The sequence below is a fragment of the Artemia sp. Qi Xiang Cuo genome, chromosome 10 (genome assembly GCF_049724085.1).
Source record: "Artemia sp. Qi Xiang Cuo chromosome 10, ASM4972408v1, whole genome shotgun sequence".
In the NCBI taxonomy this organism is placed as follows: domain Eukaryota; kingdom Metazoa; phylum Arthropoda; class Branchiopoda; order Anostraca; family Artemiidae; genus Artemia; species Artemia sp. Qi Xiang Cuo.
The window spans coordinates 42,568,765-42,586,781 of record NC_142803.1 but is presented as its reverse complement, the minus strand read 5'-3'; the positions used below and the strand labels follow the sequence as shown (position 1 = coordinate 42,586,781).

Genomic DNA, 18,017 nt, shown 5'->3' with positions numbered 1-18,017 from the left:
CTGAACTTAATTAGCAACAATAGGAATTAAACTAGCCTATTATATTTGGAAAAAGCATAAATAGGCATTAATCTTTATGTTCATATTTCGATTGTTCCCTATTTACCAATAATCGTTAAAAACTACAAATTTGGGAAGTCACATCAGTAGCCTACAACAAATGCTGCAGCTGTAAATGCATTCAAACCCTTCCTAAAGGTTAAATTTGTATAATGAGCCAACTGTTCATAAAAAAAAACAAATAAAAAGCAAAGGCAAGCCCATAAATCCTATCTATGTGGAAAAGGGAGTATATAAGACAGTAGGCTACCTGGCTGTCCAATTTCAACAGCTATTTGATTCCATCGGTCATTTTAAAATTTTGCATTTTTATAACTATTATTGCTTGTATCATACAGACAAGGATGGTTTTTGACAAAAGCAATCAAGTCCATATATGCTTCTACTTTCTCATTAACTCTTTCCTGGCTTCTTCTTTGATCTGTCATTATTACAATCTTCTCAGTCCTCTTGAAGGTAAAATAGGTTTTACCCTCTGTAAGATCAGGAATCCTATCACCCTCATAGGGTCGAGTTGAAAAAATTTCAACTCAAAAATCCTATCATCCTATGAGGAAAACCTCATAGGAATCCTATCACCCTCAAAGGATTTTGATAAAATCCTAGGCGTCTAATTGAACCTTTAAGTATGGCAAAGTAGAGATGTTAATTTTAAATCATACAAACGCGGTTTCATTTAAAAGAAGAGGAAAATTACGATAAATTATAAGAAATGGCAGTTTCTGCGCTTAGAAGACTAATGGCTGAATACAGACGTATTTTTTATATTTAAACGTTGGAATGGCTATTATTAAAGCCGAATAGGGTAGAGGCAATACATTAGGGTACCTCTTGGTCAACAGGCTCTAGATAAGCAGTAGGCTAAATAACCTATAGCTTATGTTGTTGGTCTAAGACAAAGGTTAGATTGAAAAAAAACGTAAAATTATACTTTAGCTACTTTTGGCTATCTTGGTAAGGGGTTAGGTTAGAAAAATGAAACTTTCAGGGATGGGTCTACAGGCTAAAGTATGTCCTGGGAAGGTATTCTGAAGTACCTACCTCCGCTCCTTCTCCTCTAGACAGGCCTAGGTAAATATCTACCAAATCATATTATTGAGTTAGGAATAGTGAATACACCTTTTCGATGCCTTTTTTTATGCTGATTACAAATATAATAAGCATTTCTACTGGAAATGAATTTCAGCCCCCCCCCCTATATACCTAACCTGGTCAATATCTACCAAATCGTATTATTGAGTTAGGACTAAAGTGAATACACCATTTGATGCCTTTTTTTATGCTGATTACAAATATAATAAGCATTTCTATTGGAAATGAATTTCAGCCCCCCTGTGGCTATATATGCCAATTCAGGGTCAGGTTAGGTATAGCCTACATAGGGGGGGGGGCTGAAATTCATTTCCGATAGAAATGCTTATTATATTTGTAATCAGCGTTAAAAAAAGGCATTGAATGGTGTATTCACTTTATTCCTAACTCAATAATATGATTTGGTAGATATTGACCCCCTAACCTAACCCTGAATTGACATATATATGGGGGGGGGCTGAAATTCATTTCTAATAGAAATGCTTATTATATTCGTAATAAGCATAAAAAAGGCATCAAATAGTGTATTCACTTTAGTCCTAACTTAATAAGACGATTTTGTAGATAGTTACCTATGGTAAATATCTACCAAATCATAGGCCTATTATTGAGTTAGGAATAAAGTGAATACACCATTCAATGCCTTTTTTTATGCTGATTAGGAATATAATAAGCATTTCTATTGGAAATGAATTTCAGCCCCCCCCCTATATATACCTAACCTAAACCAACCTAACCTTTCTGATAAAATTCTACTTTAGGCCTAGCTACTTTTGGCTATCTTGGCAAGGGGCTAGGTTAGGAAAATGAAACTTTCAGAGATGGCTCTACAGGCTAAATTATGTCCTGGGAAGGTATTATGAAGTACCTACCATCACTCCTTCTCCCTATAGAGGGTCCTAAACTTTGGTGACCACTAAAAATCTGTGTGTTATAAAATTGAAACCCTGCAAAATAGATCTTCTACTTAAATGCAGTACAACAAAATCATTTTCAGCTTCACAATTTTGTTCAATCCCTATTTATAAGGTTTTAAAGATATGCAAATATATTTCCCAAATTTGGAAAAAAACCATTGATATAGCTTAAAATTCTACTCAAATAACAGGAAGTGCATTTTCAAAACTAAAGCCAGAGGAGAAGAAACTGATAACTGAAAATTAAGGCAAATGTTGTTTTGTCAAAATTCAAACAGCATAGACCTGTAATGTAGACAGATTTCAGGACCCTCTAGAGAGAGAAGGAGTAGAGGTAAGTACTTCAAAATACCTTCCCAGGACATACTTTAGCCTGTAGACCCATCCCTGAAAGTTTCATTTTCCTAACCTAACTGCTTTCCAAGATAGCCAAAAGTAACTAAAGTAGAATTTTACCACATTTCCTAAATTTTGAAAAAAAAAATTGATATGGCTTAAACATTCTACTCAAATGGCTTAAACAGGAATTGCACTTTCAGAACTAAAAGGCTTGGCACACATAGCTGATTTTGGGAACTGATTTCAGCAAGGGTATATTCCATGTCAAGTGATTATAATTAATGATGCTAAGAGGCAGGGCTTAGTGACGTTTTTTTGTGATTAATCATCATTAATTACATTCTAGACAAGGAATGTACTAGGGCTTTAGATCTTTAGGCATTTAGGCAGATCTTTAGGCATTAATGGTATTTAATGATTATCACAAGTTAATCATAATTAATGATGATTAATCACCAAAAAGCATCACTAACCACATCTTAGCATCATTAATTATAATCACTTGATGTGGAATTTACCCTTGCTGAAATTGGTTCCTGAAATCAGTTATTTGTGCCTAGCCCTTAATGCCAAAGAAGACTACTACTAACAACTCACTGCAGCACCAAGCCACCTGAGGCCAACACAGCTACGCACGCTCCTCCTCCTCCCCAATCTATTCAAAGCCTCCCTTTTTACACCCGCCCACGAAGTTCGCATTTCCCTTAAATCTTTCTTTATAACGTCCTCCCACCCGAATCAGGACGACCTGCTTTCCATTTAGCCCCAGATGGTTGGCCGAAAAGAAAAATCTTTGGCAATATGTCATCCTTCATCCGCACAACGTACCCTAGCCACCTCAACCTTTCTTTCATTATAGCCCTAGAAAGCGGTATTAAACCACATTTTTCGTATAGCCTATTGTTTGAAATACGGTCAGTCAGCCTTGTACCCAGAACAGTCCTTAAGCAATTTCTCTGGAAAACATCTAGCAAATCTTCATCCGCTTTTTGGAGCGTCCATGCTTCAGAGCCATATTTGACCCCTGTCATTACAGTAGCTTCTAATATTTTAATCTTTGTTTTCAGAGTTATCTTACTATTCTTCCAGACTTTTTTTTAACTGTGAAAAAATACTCTGAGCCTTGGCTATTCTATATTTAACATCTTCACTGCTCCCACTATCTTTACTAATAATACTACCAAGGTAAGTGAAGCTGCCCACCTGCTCAATCTTTTCATTACCCAACGTCACCTTTTCATCTTCACTTATTCCTAGAATTAGTGACTTAGTCTTCCTAACATTAATTTTCAAACAAATACTTGCAGCCTGAACTTGCAAAACCCCTAAAACTTCATTCACTTTGCTCACACTTTCATCTAGGATGCTTAAATCATCTGCATAATCCAAGTCCAGGAGACTTTTTCCTCCCCATTTGATTCTGTGGTCTCCCATTGCCTTTCCTAGTAGAACCTTACTGAAAAAATAATCAGAAATAGCCTTTCTAGCATTCTAAAATCAGAATTTTAGAATGATAATCTTATGCTTATTTCAATGGCCTGGTTTTTATTTTTAACAGTTCATTCCCAGTCCCTCTCTAATGGTCTCATGTATCCTTAGGCTATGTAGAAAATTGGTAAATTTTTGGCAGTTGACATTATTGACTTACAAATAAAGTAAACATACCACTTGATGCCTTTTTATATGCTCTTTACAAACATAACAATTGCTTCTACTGGAAATTCAAATTTACCCACACCCTTCCCCCTAATGTGCAAATATATACCATGAATTAGAATATAACATGAATTGTTGACAGCAAAGTTTGGAATTGTAAAAGTCAGTGCTATTTTTGCCAATAGCATTTAAAAAACTTGAAATGGTAAGAATAAATTTTATATTTGAGTTGCCTAATAAATGAAGTTTGAATTGTTATGAATAAGTTTCTTTAGCAACTTATTTATAAACTAGTGATATGTTTTTAACCACTTTTCAATAACTTAACTAGTGTTGATAACTTCTTTGTGAGGTTACAATTCAGGGTATATATTTGCACATTAGGGGCATGGGTAAATTTGAATTTCTGATACAAGCAATTATTATGTTCATAAAGGGCATAAAAAAAGGCATCAAGTGGTTCACTTTATTCATAAATCAATAATATGAACTGCCAAAAATTTACCAAAAGATTATCATTTAAAAAAAATTACTTATACAAATCCAAAGATAATATCAAAAACCAAACCTTAAAACAAACACAGAATTAAAATATGAAGACCCTCTCAAAGTAACAGTGAAATGGTAATGGTATAAAAATATAATGCTGAATGGCAATTCGATTTTTGCAGAAGAAGTATGAATTCTGAACCTTAATTTGGGAGGGGTGGCAGTGCAAAAATGAGGAGGTAAAAAATCCTCTTCCCTCTACAATTTTGTTTAAAATAATTGAATTAAGGCAGGGTTTACTATCAACATAACATAAAACAATGGGAGATCAGCTGGATCACTTTGCTGCTTATCCCAGGCATTGGGAAACTTTGTCAAGGTTAGAGTTGCCACTAAACATTGATATTCATTAGCCAATCAGAGGTAAACCCAGTCAAAGGTAAGGTTACAGACTCATTGCCTGTTGCATTTGGTGAGACGTAATATTTTCAATTGCTCTTTGATACCACTATGGTGTGGTAAGTTGGCAATGTAAGATGAATGGATAATCTAAGCATCTGGACACCAATGTGAAAGGCTCCTATAGAAATAGGACAACAAAAATATAGAAAAATCTTCTTTCAAAATACAATCTCCGAGAATGCACCCATTGGTTACATGACAATGTTTGAGGACGAGAGGATTATTTCTAATGTTGTTACCAGTACTGTTGGCAAAGGTTCGCAAAAACAAAGAAAAAGGGCAAGGAATAAGAAAAAGCCTAGTCAGTTGGCTGGGAAAAAAGATAAGTTTTGCTGAGGCTGCAAAAAAGTATCTGAATCAAGGTGAAAAGTAGATGCTGCAAAAGATTGGCAGAAGATAAACAGTGCATTTTGATGCAGTGGACAACAAACTCTTGAGCCAGTTTGAGTTTTGTCAAGAAGTTTTTCTCTATGAGACTAAAAGAGAACTGAATCAGGATCAGAATATGATGTCAAGAAAAAAAAGGACAAATGGGTAAAGGGGGCGATAAATGGTAAATGGGTGATAAAGGAGGTGATAAATGGTATACTTGGCCCTAGCAGCAGGAAATGTATTTTCCAAAGAATATTACTGTGCAAAGAACCTTGTTGAGGTATGCCAGATAGAATAGTTGGCCTTATGGTGCCCTGCAATGGGTTCCATGCGTGAGAAAAAATAAGTATAACCAGGTCTCAGGTTAAGGGAGATGTGAAATATACTCAATTGACATAGAAATGGCTGAAGAAATTGCAAAGCAAAATTTCTTACTCCTCATTGGTATAATTGGAACACATGCTTTTTAAATCTCTGCACTAGGATGCAAAGCCATTTGGTATAAAGAAAGATACAACCTTGGCCCTTATAATAGATGATAAGTCACTATCTTCATCAGAACTGTAAGCTATTTCAATGCCACCAAATGAGGCAGATACTAGATTTTGGGAGATGAATTGGCATCATTGTGAGAGTACCTTGTATAATGTTGGGTGGCTGCTAGCAAGGAGGCAAACATTTACAGTGTAGGTGAAGGAGTCTGGAATTTTTTCAAGTTCAGTGATGGAAATAAAACTATTTCATTTGGATGTATGTATTACATACATTTTTTTTGTGTCACTGTCTCTGCAGGGCAGTGATAAGTAGTACTAACCTTTGCATGATTATACAGGCCATAGCACTTTCACTGTTCAACCTTCTTGTCTTGGGTGTGCACCCCCTTTGGCTCTCCCTAACAGCAAAGAAATGTTCAGTCTTACATTTATAACGCATACAATCTTTGAACAATTTAAGTGCGTTGATATGTTTAATTTTTTTTTTAGAAAACAATCAATTTTTCAGTCCTTTTTTTGTATATAGTACTCAATAGTATAATTTAGGAAGGATTCTTAAAAAAAATGTTTGGGATGGGCAATTCCCCCTTCCCCTTGTAGCCTTGCTTGATGAAGAACATTTTTAAAAGCCACTCACTTCCCAGGTAAGATATCACAGATTTTGCTAGGTTGCAAAATATGATTTTGTTGACTTATATAAAAACAATCAGAATTAATTAGTTCATTATAAATGGGGCTTAAACAGGTTTCTCTAGTGTCTTTATTGAGAGCTACTTTTTGGTGAATGTGCTTTTTTTTTTTATCTCAGCTGCTTCCCTGAAAACTTGCATGAGGCCTTTAATGGGGGCAATAATGGAGGTGTTGTCAAATAAAATGAAATGGTGTGGATTGTCATAGACATTTTGTGCCATGGCAGAATCAAAAGTCTTGTCTTTGGCATAGCCCCATAGCTTTGTTGATTGACGACTTGCTGATTGAGGACCTGTGTTCTGACAGCCTCTCCCCCAGCTGCTGTTGGGTTCTTCCAACATAGAAAGAACTGGAAGAAAAGGGAACCCTATAAACACCACTGCCCAAAATGGGGCTGGTTTTATCTTTGCCACTGTTAAAAAAGCTCTATATTTTATTAGAATATTTAAAGGTGACATTCAAGTTTTTTTTTTATTCTTTGCATTGTGTAACTTAATTTGGGAAAATAGGATAAAACAATGAAGATTTTCTTATCACCCACTAAAGGGATGATATCTGTTGAGGGTTTTGGAGCTGATGCATCCTTTTCTGCCTTTTTTCTATGATAGATTCCAGTAACTTGATGGGATATCCATTGCAAAACAAAATGTCCTTCAGATAATTCTTTTCTGGGACTATATGAGCTTCTGAGCATATTCTTATTACACAATCAACCAAAGATATAACTACTTCTCTTTTTACGCAAGGAGGGTGGTTGGAAGAGGAATGTAAATACCTATCATTATGTGTAGGTTTTCTAAACATCAAAAACTCAAGGCTGAGAGATTTGTTGAAGGTTAAGATGCCTAGAAAAAGCAGTTTATGATTATCTTCTTGTGAATTGAAGGTTAGAATCCAAAGTGTTAAGATGAGTAAAAAAAGTTTCAAGTACTGTCTCTCCATGATCCCACACAGAAATAACATCATCAACAAACTGGCCCCAGAAAGAGTGTTTCAGAGGAAAAGTATTGAAAGTAGAGGTTTCAATAAATTCCATGTAAAAACTGGCCGAAAAAGGTGAAAAGCCTATTTCCATTGGAAGGACAATAATTTGGGTGAAAAATTGATTATTGTACCGAATATACAAGGAAGATCTATTCCAAAGTCAAACAAGGAACCTACTGATTTCAATATCTAGTGTTTTATAGTCTATCTGGTCAATTCTATCTTCTAGTTTCTTTTGAAGTATACATAGAAGCGGCATCAAAACTGGTCAAAATGGTGTCTTTTTTTATATCAAGGTCTTTTAATTTTTCAGCAAGGTGAACTGAGTTTTTAATGTAAGAAGATTGTGTTGACATAAGAGGGTGAAAAATTGTGAATAACCATTTTCTCAGTCTGGAAGCTGGGGAACTATAAGAAGCCACAATTGGGCACAGAGGAACTCCATCTTTGTGGATTCTTGAGAGACCATAGAATTTAGGAACAGAGCACCCTTTAAGGATATCTGGGCCTTTTGTTAAATTTTTGAGAATTTGTGTTTCCTGATTTTTTTTAGTTAGAGAAATATGAAGTAAAGTCAACAAGATTCTTAACAACCTCCCCTCAAAGTAAATTTGGGTTATCCACAATACCTTTTTAACCAAATATACCCGCCTCCACACTGGGGACTATCTCTGAGAAATTTACTCATGTTTGATACAAGCAAAATTTTGGTCCCTTTGACAAGACGTGGGCTTCTTCCAGTGTAAGAACTTTGTAAGATAGGTTCTCAATGGCCAGACCAGGACAGAATCTAGGAAGAAAGCATTTCGAATTTTGAATTTTTTTTTGCATTGTAATTTTGCCAACTTTTCTGCCTAGTCATAAAAAAGTCATGACAGAAAGAACTTGGAGCTATTTTAGAAATCCGTTGAAAATATGCTGGCAAGAGGTTTTGCTGTAAAAAGTGTTGACATTTTCAGATTGTGTTACTAAGGAAAAAACCTTGGTTTTGTGGTCTTTTAAAATGTTGTTTTTTGACTGAAAATCAACCCTATCACTAAATTTCAGTTCTGATTGCGTGCCTAGATTTAATGAGAAACAAAGAGACTTTGGAAGAATTCTATTTACCCTTCAATGCTCTAAAAAGTCTTGCTGGTTAATTAGATTTTTAGGCAAATAAAAATAATTAAGGACAGACTTGGTCATATGGTCTCCATAAGCTTGTTGTAAATAATTTCTGAGACCACACTGTCTAATCATGACAAAACGAAAAAAAAACGTAAAGAGAGAAACGAGGATAATACAAGCCAGTGAAAAACGTAGATTACAATGGCAATATTTTGGTCAAGACCTTCCACTTGACCGTCCTCAGTGCACAATATTAAAAAAAAAATACAGATAAAAATCCAAAGATAATATAAAAAACCAAACCCTAAAACAGACCAATTAATTCTGATCGTTTTTATATTAATCAACAAAGCCATATTTTACAACATAACAGAATCAGTGTTAATATCTTATCCAGGAAGCAATTGGCTTTAAACAATGGCTCTGCATAAATTGAAAGATTGAATTTCCATTCAGTATTGTATTTTTATTCAGTTACCCTTTCACTTTTACTTTGAGAGGGTCTTCATATTTTAGTTTTTATGTTTGTTTTAAGGTTTGGTTTTTGTATTGTCTTTGAGTTTTTGTCAGTAATTTTTTTCTTGAATATTGCGCACTGAGAACAGTCAACCAGAGGTCTTAACCAAAATATTTGCATTGTAATCTACGTTTTTCACTGGCTTATATTATCCTCGTTTCTCTCTTCTTTATGTTTTTTCGTTTTGTTAGTTTCTTTGTATAGCCTAGGGATATATGAGACCATTAGAGAGGGGCTAGGGATAAATTATCAGAAACACTAACCAAACAATGAAGATTAACATAAAGTTCGTAAGGCTGCCTCATAAAGGGTTTGGGGGGGGGGCAGGTTGGAATGCAATTGTCTTTGTTTTGACCATTATGTTTAAAAAGAGCGTTTGAGAGAGAACCAAGGGAATCAGAGTGCACAAGAGTACTGTTTTTTATCCCTATCTCTCATAAAAGTTTGCCCATGCTAAAAAGTAAAGCCAAGTTTAACCTCTTTCCCCCTCAAAACCAATAAAACTTTTATGTATATCCTAAGAATATATCTAGCCCCATTGAGGGAAGAGGACCCAAAACATAATTGCAACAGCAATGTAAATTGAAAGTCACAGTTGTTTTTATTCCAATAAATATTTATTTTCTTGTATTCTTGACTATTATGTTAATTTATTTATTTTTAAAAATAAAAGCAACTTCATTCAAAATACATATTGTTTTCAGGAAAGAATAAATGACTTGTCTTTTAGAGGCTTTGAGGGGTTGGGATAGTTTTTATTTGCAGAAACTAATTTTTGAAAACTCTGACTAGCCTTGTAATATTCTTTTGTTGATATTCTATTGTTAATTTCACAGCAACTAAAAAATTCCCAACTCAAAATGTAAATCCTATTCAGTACAGCATAAATCATGACCTGGCCTTTGGAGCATTTAAGGGGCAATGGGTGTGTCCTTTTTTGGGGTAACTTGTGCTCTTTTAGGATTTAATTGAATGTTTGTTTTAATTTCAGTTTGTTCCAGAATTCATTCATTTCAGTACTATATTTACTACTTCTAAGGTTGATGTGATTATTTGTTTTAATGTCTGTTTGTTTTGGGAAAAGACTTTATTATGTTTTTGTTGTTCAATTATATTACAGGAGCTTTAACATGTTCTTATTTTGATTAAATTTAATTTTATTGACCTAAGTTATAAAAAAGAATTTTAGGTACTTGTGCAATACAACTAAAACAGCACTATATATGAAAGAAGTCAAGTTTGGTTAATGCTAATGAAATTAAATAAAATAAGATGAATATATAATAGCTGATAAACAAATTTGGGTTATATATTTGCACATTAGGGGGGGGGGGGTAAAGCATAACATATATTAAATACATAACCTAACCTAACCTAGGTACCTTCTTCCCCCCCCCCCCCCCAAAAAAAAAACAATTATTTAAATATTGTAAACTCAATGAGAAACCACGCTTTGCAATCAATTTATCTCTTGCAAATAGCCGTTTGACAGGTTTCGTATCTGGTTTCCTTGTAGGCCTATAGTCTATAGTACTGGTTTAGTTATAATGCACCAGTACCAAGTTTTATGTGAAACGACTGTTTCATTTGTCAGAATCTCATATCAGGATATAATATTCAAACCTGACCTTTGCAAATTGTAATATTAGAGCATACTTTGTGGATCATATGAGTAGAAGTGACCCTAAAGCTCCCATGTGGCACCCCTGCTGCCACCTATAACTTTTTTGCACCCCATATATGGGTATAGCCTCCCTAGGGAGAACACGTGGTTAATGGGGTCAATGACCTCTTTTTCCAATGTGTCAACAACAACAACCTCGACCTTGACATTCGCTGAGAGCGTGCACTGACAACAACAACACCCTCGACCGTGGAACACCTGTGCTGTCGACCTCAATTCACCTATCGTGAATCAATAATTCCCCTTAGAAACAACAAATTAATTTCCCTTTTTTGACAGATCAATCAACCAATGACATCATCTGTCAGACTTTAAAAATTTTCGCATAGAAACGATTCTCCAGGAATAGATCCAAATTATTAATGTCTTTGCCTCGGAAACAACTCTTTTGGTCGAACTCCAAAGGATATTAATAGCCAAAGACCATGGAAACAATTCTCCAAGAAACATCTTAGCGATGAATTGTTTTAGCGCGGGAATCAGGTTTCTTATTAATTTGAAATGCATTAGCGCAGAGATGCCAAAAACAAAAGGAACACGCTGAATTACGTTTAGGGATTATTTGGGCGAAACTGTTTTAGACAGGTTATGGAACTATTTCGGCGAAACAGTTAGAGACATTTTAAAAGATGATTTTTGAAGAGATTTTAGAAGAGAATTTAATGGTGAAACTCTGTGGTCGTTATAATACACAAGTTTCATTTGAACAGTGTTGTGAGGTCCTCTAACCCAACCCCAAAGGGTTCCAATCCTCCTACCCCAACCCCGAAGGAAGCCCCCGGTCCTCAAAGGCCCCCCAAGCTCCCAAAGGGCCACCGGCGCCCCCAAAGGCCCACCCAGACCCCCAAAGGCCATCCCCGGGCCCCCCAAAGGCCCATCGAGCTCCCAAAGGACCAACGGGGTCCCAAAGGCCCTCCACCGGTCCCCAAATGTCCCCCAGGCCCCCAACTGCCCCCCGGACCCCCAAAGGCCCTCCCTGTGCCCCAAAGACCCTCCCCCGGCCCCCAAAGGTCCCCCGGACCAGAGAAGCGCCGCTAGGATGCGCCGCTGGGCCAGGAAAGCACCTCAAGATGCGCCACAGGGATGCGCCGCGGTTCAGGAAAGCGCCGCAGGGGAAGCGCCACAGAGATGCGCTGCAGAAACGTGCCGCAGGATTCGCCGCAGGGATGCGCCGCCAAAAAAAAGTAAACTCAAAAGTAAAAATTTCGAAATGTTATCCCCCAAACGCCCTCCTCAGACCCCCCAAGGTCCGCCCCCGGTCCCCACAGGGCCCCCCGAGCTCCCAACGGGCCCCCGGCCCTCAAGGGACCCACAGACCCTCAAAGGCTCTCCCCGAGCACCCGTCTTTCGTATGATGTGTGTTGTCTGAAACCTATGATTTGGGATGTGTAGTTTGCTATTTCAGGCCTTTCTGATCTAAGGTTTCCTAGTATTTCCTAGGTGAATGTTGTCTGAAACCAATAGTTTGGGATGAGTAGTTTGCTATTTCAGGCTTTTATGAGCTAGGTTTCTTAGCCTTTCGTTGGTGTGTGTTGACTGAAACTTATGATTTGGGATATGTAGTTTGCTATTTTTGACTTTTCTGAGGTGGTTTTCTTAGTCTTTCATAGGTGTGTGGTGTCTGAAACCTATGATTTGGGATGTGTAGTTTGCTATTTTCGACTTTTCTGAGCTGGATTTCTTAGCCTTTCATAGGTATGCGTTGTCAGAAAATTATGATTTGGGATGTATAGTTTGCTATTTCAGGCTTTTCTGAGCTAAGGTTTTCTAGTATTTCGTAGGTGAATGTTGTCTGAAACCAATAGTTTGGGATGAGTAGTTTGCTATTTTTGACTTTTCTGAGCTAGGTTTCTTAGTCTTTTGTTGGTGTGTGTTGACTGAAACCTATGATTTGGGATTTGTAGTTTGCTATTTTTGACTTTTCTGAGCTGGATTTCTGAGTCTTTCATAGGTGAATGTTGTCTGAAACCTATGATTTGGGATGGGTGGATTGCTAATTTTCACTTTCCTGAGCTGGATTTCTTAGACTTTCATAGGTGTTTGTTTTCTGAAACCTATAGTTTGGGTTGAGTAGTTTGCTATTTTTGACTTTTCTGAGCTAGGTTTCTTAGCCGTTCATAGGTGAGTGTTGTCTGAAACCTATGATTTGGGATATGTAATTTGCTATTTCCGACTTTTCATAACCGGATTTCTTAGTCTTTCGTAGGTGTGTGGTGTCTGAAACCTATGATTTGGGATGTGTGGGTTGCTATTTTTTTGACTTTTCTGAGCTGGATTTATTATCCATTCGTAGGTGTTTGTTGACTGAAACCTATAATTTGTGATGGTTAATTTGCTATTTTTGACTTTTATGATCTAGATTTATTATCATATCATATGTTTGTACTTTCAGAAATTTATGATTTGGGAGGTATAGTTTGCTTTTTGGACTTTTCAGAGCTAGGATTCTTAGTCACTCATAGGTGTTTGTTGTCTGAAACTTCGAGTTTGGGATGAGTAGTTGGCTATTTCAGACTTTTCTGAGCTAAGGTTTCTTAGTATTTCGTAGGTGAATGCTGTCTGAAACTTATGATTTGGGATATGTAAATTACTATTTCGGGCTTTTGTGAGTTGGATTTCTTAGTCTTTCATAGGTGTGTTGTGTCTGAATCATATGATTTGGGATGTGTTGTTTGATTTTTTCGTCTTTTCTGAGCTAGGTTTCTTTTCCTTTCATATGTTTGTGTTGTCAGAACATTATGATTTGGGAGGTGTAGTTTGCTATTTCAGGCTTTTATGAGCTAAGGTTTTCTTGTATTTCGTAGGTGAATGTTGTCTGAAACCAATAGTTTGGGATGAGTAGTTTGCTATTTTTGACTTTTCTGAGCTATGTTTCTTAGTCTTTCTTTGGTGTGTGTTGACTGAAACCTATGATTTGGGATATGTAGTTTGCTATTTTTGACTTTTCTGAGTTGGATTTCATAGTCTTTCATAGGTGTGTGTTGTCTGAAACCTATGATTTGGGGTGTGTGGATAGCTACTTTTGTATATTAATATCATTATTTCATAGACATTCATAGGGGTGTGTTGTCTGAAAGCTATAGTTTGTGATGACTAGTTTGCTATTTTTGACTTTTCTGAGCTAGGTTTCCTAGCCGTTCATAGGTGAGTGTTGTCTGAAACCTATGATTTGGGATATGTAATTTGCTATTTCTGACTTTTCATAACCGGATTTCTTAGTGTTTCGTAGGTGTGTGCTGTCTGAAACCTATGATTTGGGGGTGTGTGGGTTGCTATTTTTTTAACTTTCTGAGCAGGATTTCATAGCCATTCGTAGGTGTTTGTTGACTGAAACCTATGATTTGGGATGGTTAATTTGCTATTTTTGACCTCTCTGATCTAGATTTCTTAGCCTTTCATAGGTGTGTCCTTTCAGAAAATTATGATTTGGGAGGTATAGTTTGCTTTTTGGACTTTTCAGAGCTAGGATTCTTAGTCACTCATAGGTGTTTGTTGTCTGAAACTTCGAGTTTGGGATGAGTAGTTGGCTATTTCAGACTTTTCTGAGCTAAGGTTTCTTAGTATTTCGTAGGTGAATACTGTCTGAAACTTATGATTTGGGATATAGTATTTCGTAGGTGAATGCTGTCTGAAACTTATGACATGGGATATGTAAATTACTATTTCAGGCTTTTCTGAGTTGGATTTCTTAGTCTTTCATAGGTATGTGTTGTCTGAAACCTATGATTTGGGATGTGTAGTTTGCTATTTTCGACTTTTCTGAGCTAGGTTTCTTAGCCTTTCATAGGTATGTGTTGTCAGAAAATTATGATTTGGGAGGTGTAGTTTGCTATTTAATGATTTACTGAGATAAAGTATTATAGTATTTAGTAGGTGAATGTTGTCTGAAACAAATAGTTTGGGAATGAGTAGTTTGATATTTTTGACTTTTCTGAGCTAGGTTTCTTAGTCTTTCGTTGGTGTGTGTTGACTGAAACCTATGATTTGGGATATGTAGTTTGCTATTTTTGACTTTTCTGAGCTGGATTTATTAGCCTTTCATAGGTGTGTGTTGATTGAAACCTATGACTGGGATGAGTGGTTTGCTATTTTTGTCTTTTCTGAGCTAGATTTCTTATACGTTCATAGGTGTGTGTCGTCTGAAAATTATGATTTGGGATGTGTGGTTTGCTATTTGAACTTTTCAGAGCTATGATTCTTAGTCCGTCATAGGCGTTTGTTGTCTGAAACTTCTAGTTTGGGATGAGTAGTTTTGCTATTTCAGGCTTTTCTGAGCTAAGGTTTCTTAGTCTTTCATAGGTGAATGATGTCTGAAACCTATGATTTGGGATATGTAAATTACTATTTCGGGCTTTACTGAGTGGGATTTCTTAGTCTTTCATAGGTGTGTGTTGTCTGAAACCTATGATTTGGGATGGGTGGATTGCTACTTTTGACTTTTCTGATCTGAATTTCTTAGCCTTTCATAGGTGTTTGTTGTCTGAAACCTATAGTTTGGGATGACTAGTTTGCTATTTTTGACTTTTCTGAGCTAGGTTTCTTAGTCGTTCATAGGTGAGTGTTGTCTGAAACCTATGATTTGGGATATGTAAATTACTATTTCGGGCTTTTCTAAGCTAGATTTCTTAGTCTTTCTTTGGTGTGTGTTGTCTGAAACCTATGATTTGTGATTTATGGATTGCTACTTTTGACTTTTCTGAGCTGGATTTCTTAGCCTTTCATAGGTGTTTGTTGTCTGAAACCTATAGTTTGGGATGACTAGTTTGCTATTTTTGACATTTCTGAGCTAGATTTCTTAACCTTTCATAGGTGTGTGGTTTCTGAAAATTATGATTTGGGATATGTAAATTACTATTTCGGGCTTTTCTGAGTTGGATTTCTTAGTCTTTCATAGGTATGTGTTGTCTGAAACCTGTGATTTGGGGTGTGTGGGTTGCTATTTTTTTAATTTTCCGAGCTGGATTTCTTAGCCGTTCATAGGTGAGTGCTGTCTGAAACTTATGATTTGGGATGGTTAATTTTCTATTTCCGGCTTTTATTAGCTAGATTTCATAGCCTTTCATAGGTGTATGTTGTCAGAAAATTACGATTTGGGATGTGTAGTTTGCTATTTGAACTTTTCAGAGCTAGGATTCTTAGTCCATCAGAGGTGTTTGTTGTCTGAAACCAATAGTTTGGGATGACTAGTTTGCTATTTCAGACTTTTCTGAGCTAGATTTCTTAGCCGCTCATAGGAGTGTGTTGTCTGAAACTTATGATTTGGGATATGTAAATTACGTTTTCGGGCTTTTCTGAGTTGGACACTTCTAAATTTTTCCACACACGAAAACTTACACACACACAAGTAAAAACTTACACACACAAAAGCTTAGACACACAAAAACTTACACACACACACACACACAAACTTACACCCACACGCAAAAACTTACACCCACACGCAAAAACTTACATGCACACAAAAACTTACATGTACACAAAAAATTACACACACACTAAAACTTACACACACGCACAAAAACTTACACACACACACAAAAACTTACACACACACACGAAAACTTACGCACACATACACACACACACACACACAGACATACAAAAAACTAACACATTCACACTAAAACTTACATGCACATAAAAACTTACATGCACACAAAAACTTACACACACGCACAAAAACTTACACTCACACACAAAAACTTACACACACACACGAAAACTTACACACACACACGAACACAAACACACACACACACACACACACACTTACACACACACACATGAAAACTAACACACACACACACTAAAACTTACACACACACGCCAAAACTTACACACACAAAAACTTACACACACACACACACACAAAAACTTACACATGCACACGAAAACTTACATGCACACAAAAACTTACATGCACACAAAAACTTACACACACACACACACACACACACAAAAACAAAACTCACACACACACACACACACACACACTAAAAATTACACACACACTCCCAAACTTACACACACACACAAACTTACACACACACACACACACTCACACACAAACTTACACATGCACACGAAAACTTACATGCACACAAAAACTACATGCACACAAAACTTACACACACACACACACACACAAAACTCACACACACAAACACACTAAAAATTACACAAACACGCAAAAACTTGCACACACACAAAAACTTACACACACACACACACACACACACACACAAAAAAAACTAAAACATGAACACAACAAAAAACACACACACAAATTCACGCAAACTAAAAAAAACACACACAAAAACACACAAACTTACAAACACACAACCGAAAAATCAAACACACACGCCAAAAAAAAAACACACAAAAACAAAAACACACAAACACAAAAATCCACACACAAAAAACCAAACAAAAACAAAGACACACACACACACACACACACACAAACTTACAAACACACACACAAAAACTTACACCCACACACAAAACTAGACACACAAAAACTTACACACACACACACACAAAAACTAACACCCACATGCAAAAACTTACATGCACACAAAAACTTACATGCACACAAAAACTTACACACACACACAAAAACATACACACACGCACAAAAACTAACAAACACACAAAAACTACCACACACACACACACACACACACACACACACACACACACACAAACACAAGCACACGAAAAAAGAAAAGCACACAAAAACAAACACACACACACACACACACAAACGAAAACTAACACACAAACGAAAACACTTACATACACAAAATCTAAGAAACCCAATACAATACACACACACACAAAAAAAGTTACAAACACGTGTAAGAAATGTCCTTAAAAAAAAAAATTATATGAACAAAAAACATTACATGCCCACATACAATTACACACACGCACCAAAACATAAAAGGAAACGAACAAGCATACACACACACACACACACGAACAAATACTCGAACACACGAAAACTTACACACACACGCCAAAACTTACACACACAAAAACTTACACACACTTACCATATCACAGTTATATTGTCTTAATTTTTCAAATTTCATTTTGAATTTCTGTCGTGAAATGCAAGAGTTGCAATATTTCAGTAGTGACTTGTTGTG

At 36.3% G+C, this 18,017-nt stretch overlaps 1 protein-coding gene across 1 annotated transcript in view; it reads left to right on the top strand.

Annotated features, from left to right (window-relative positions):
- The first annotated feature begins 698 nt into the window (after positions 1–698).
- Ubc7 (ubiquitin conjugating enzyme 7) overlaps positions 699–18,017 on the top strand; it is a 117,830-nt gene continuing 100,511 nt past the window's right edge. The window contains exon 1 of the mRNA XM_089095431.1: positions 699–815. Coding sequence (XP_088951557.1) covers positions 773–815 — 43 coding nt within the window. The 5' untranslated portion in view covers positions 699–772. The remainder of the gene's footprint in view (positions 816–18,017) is intronic.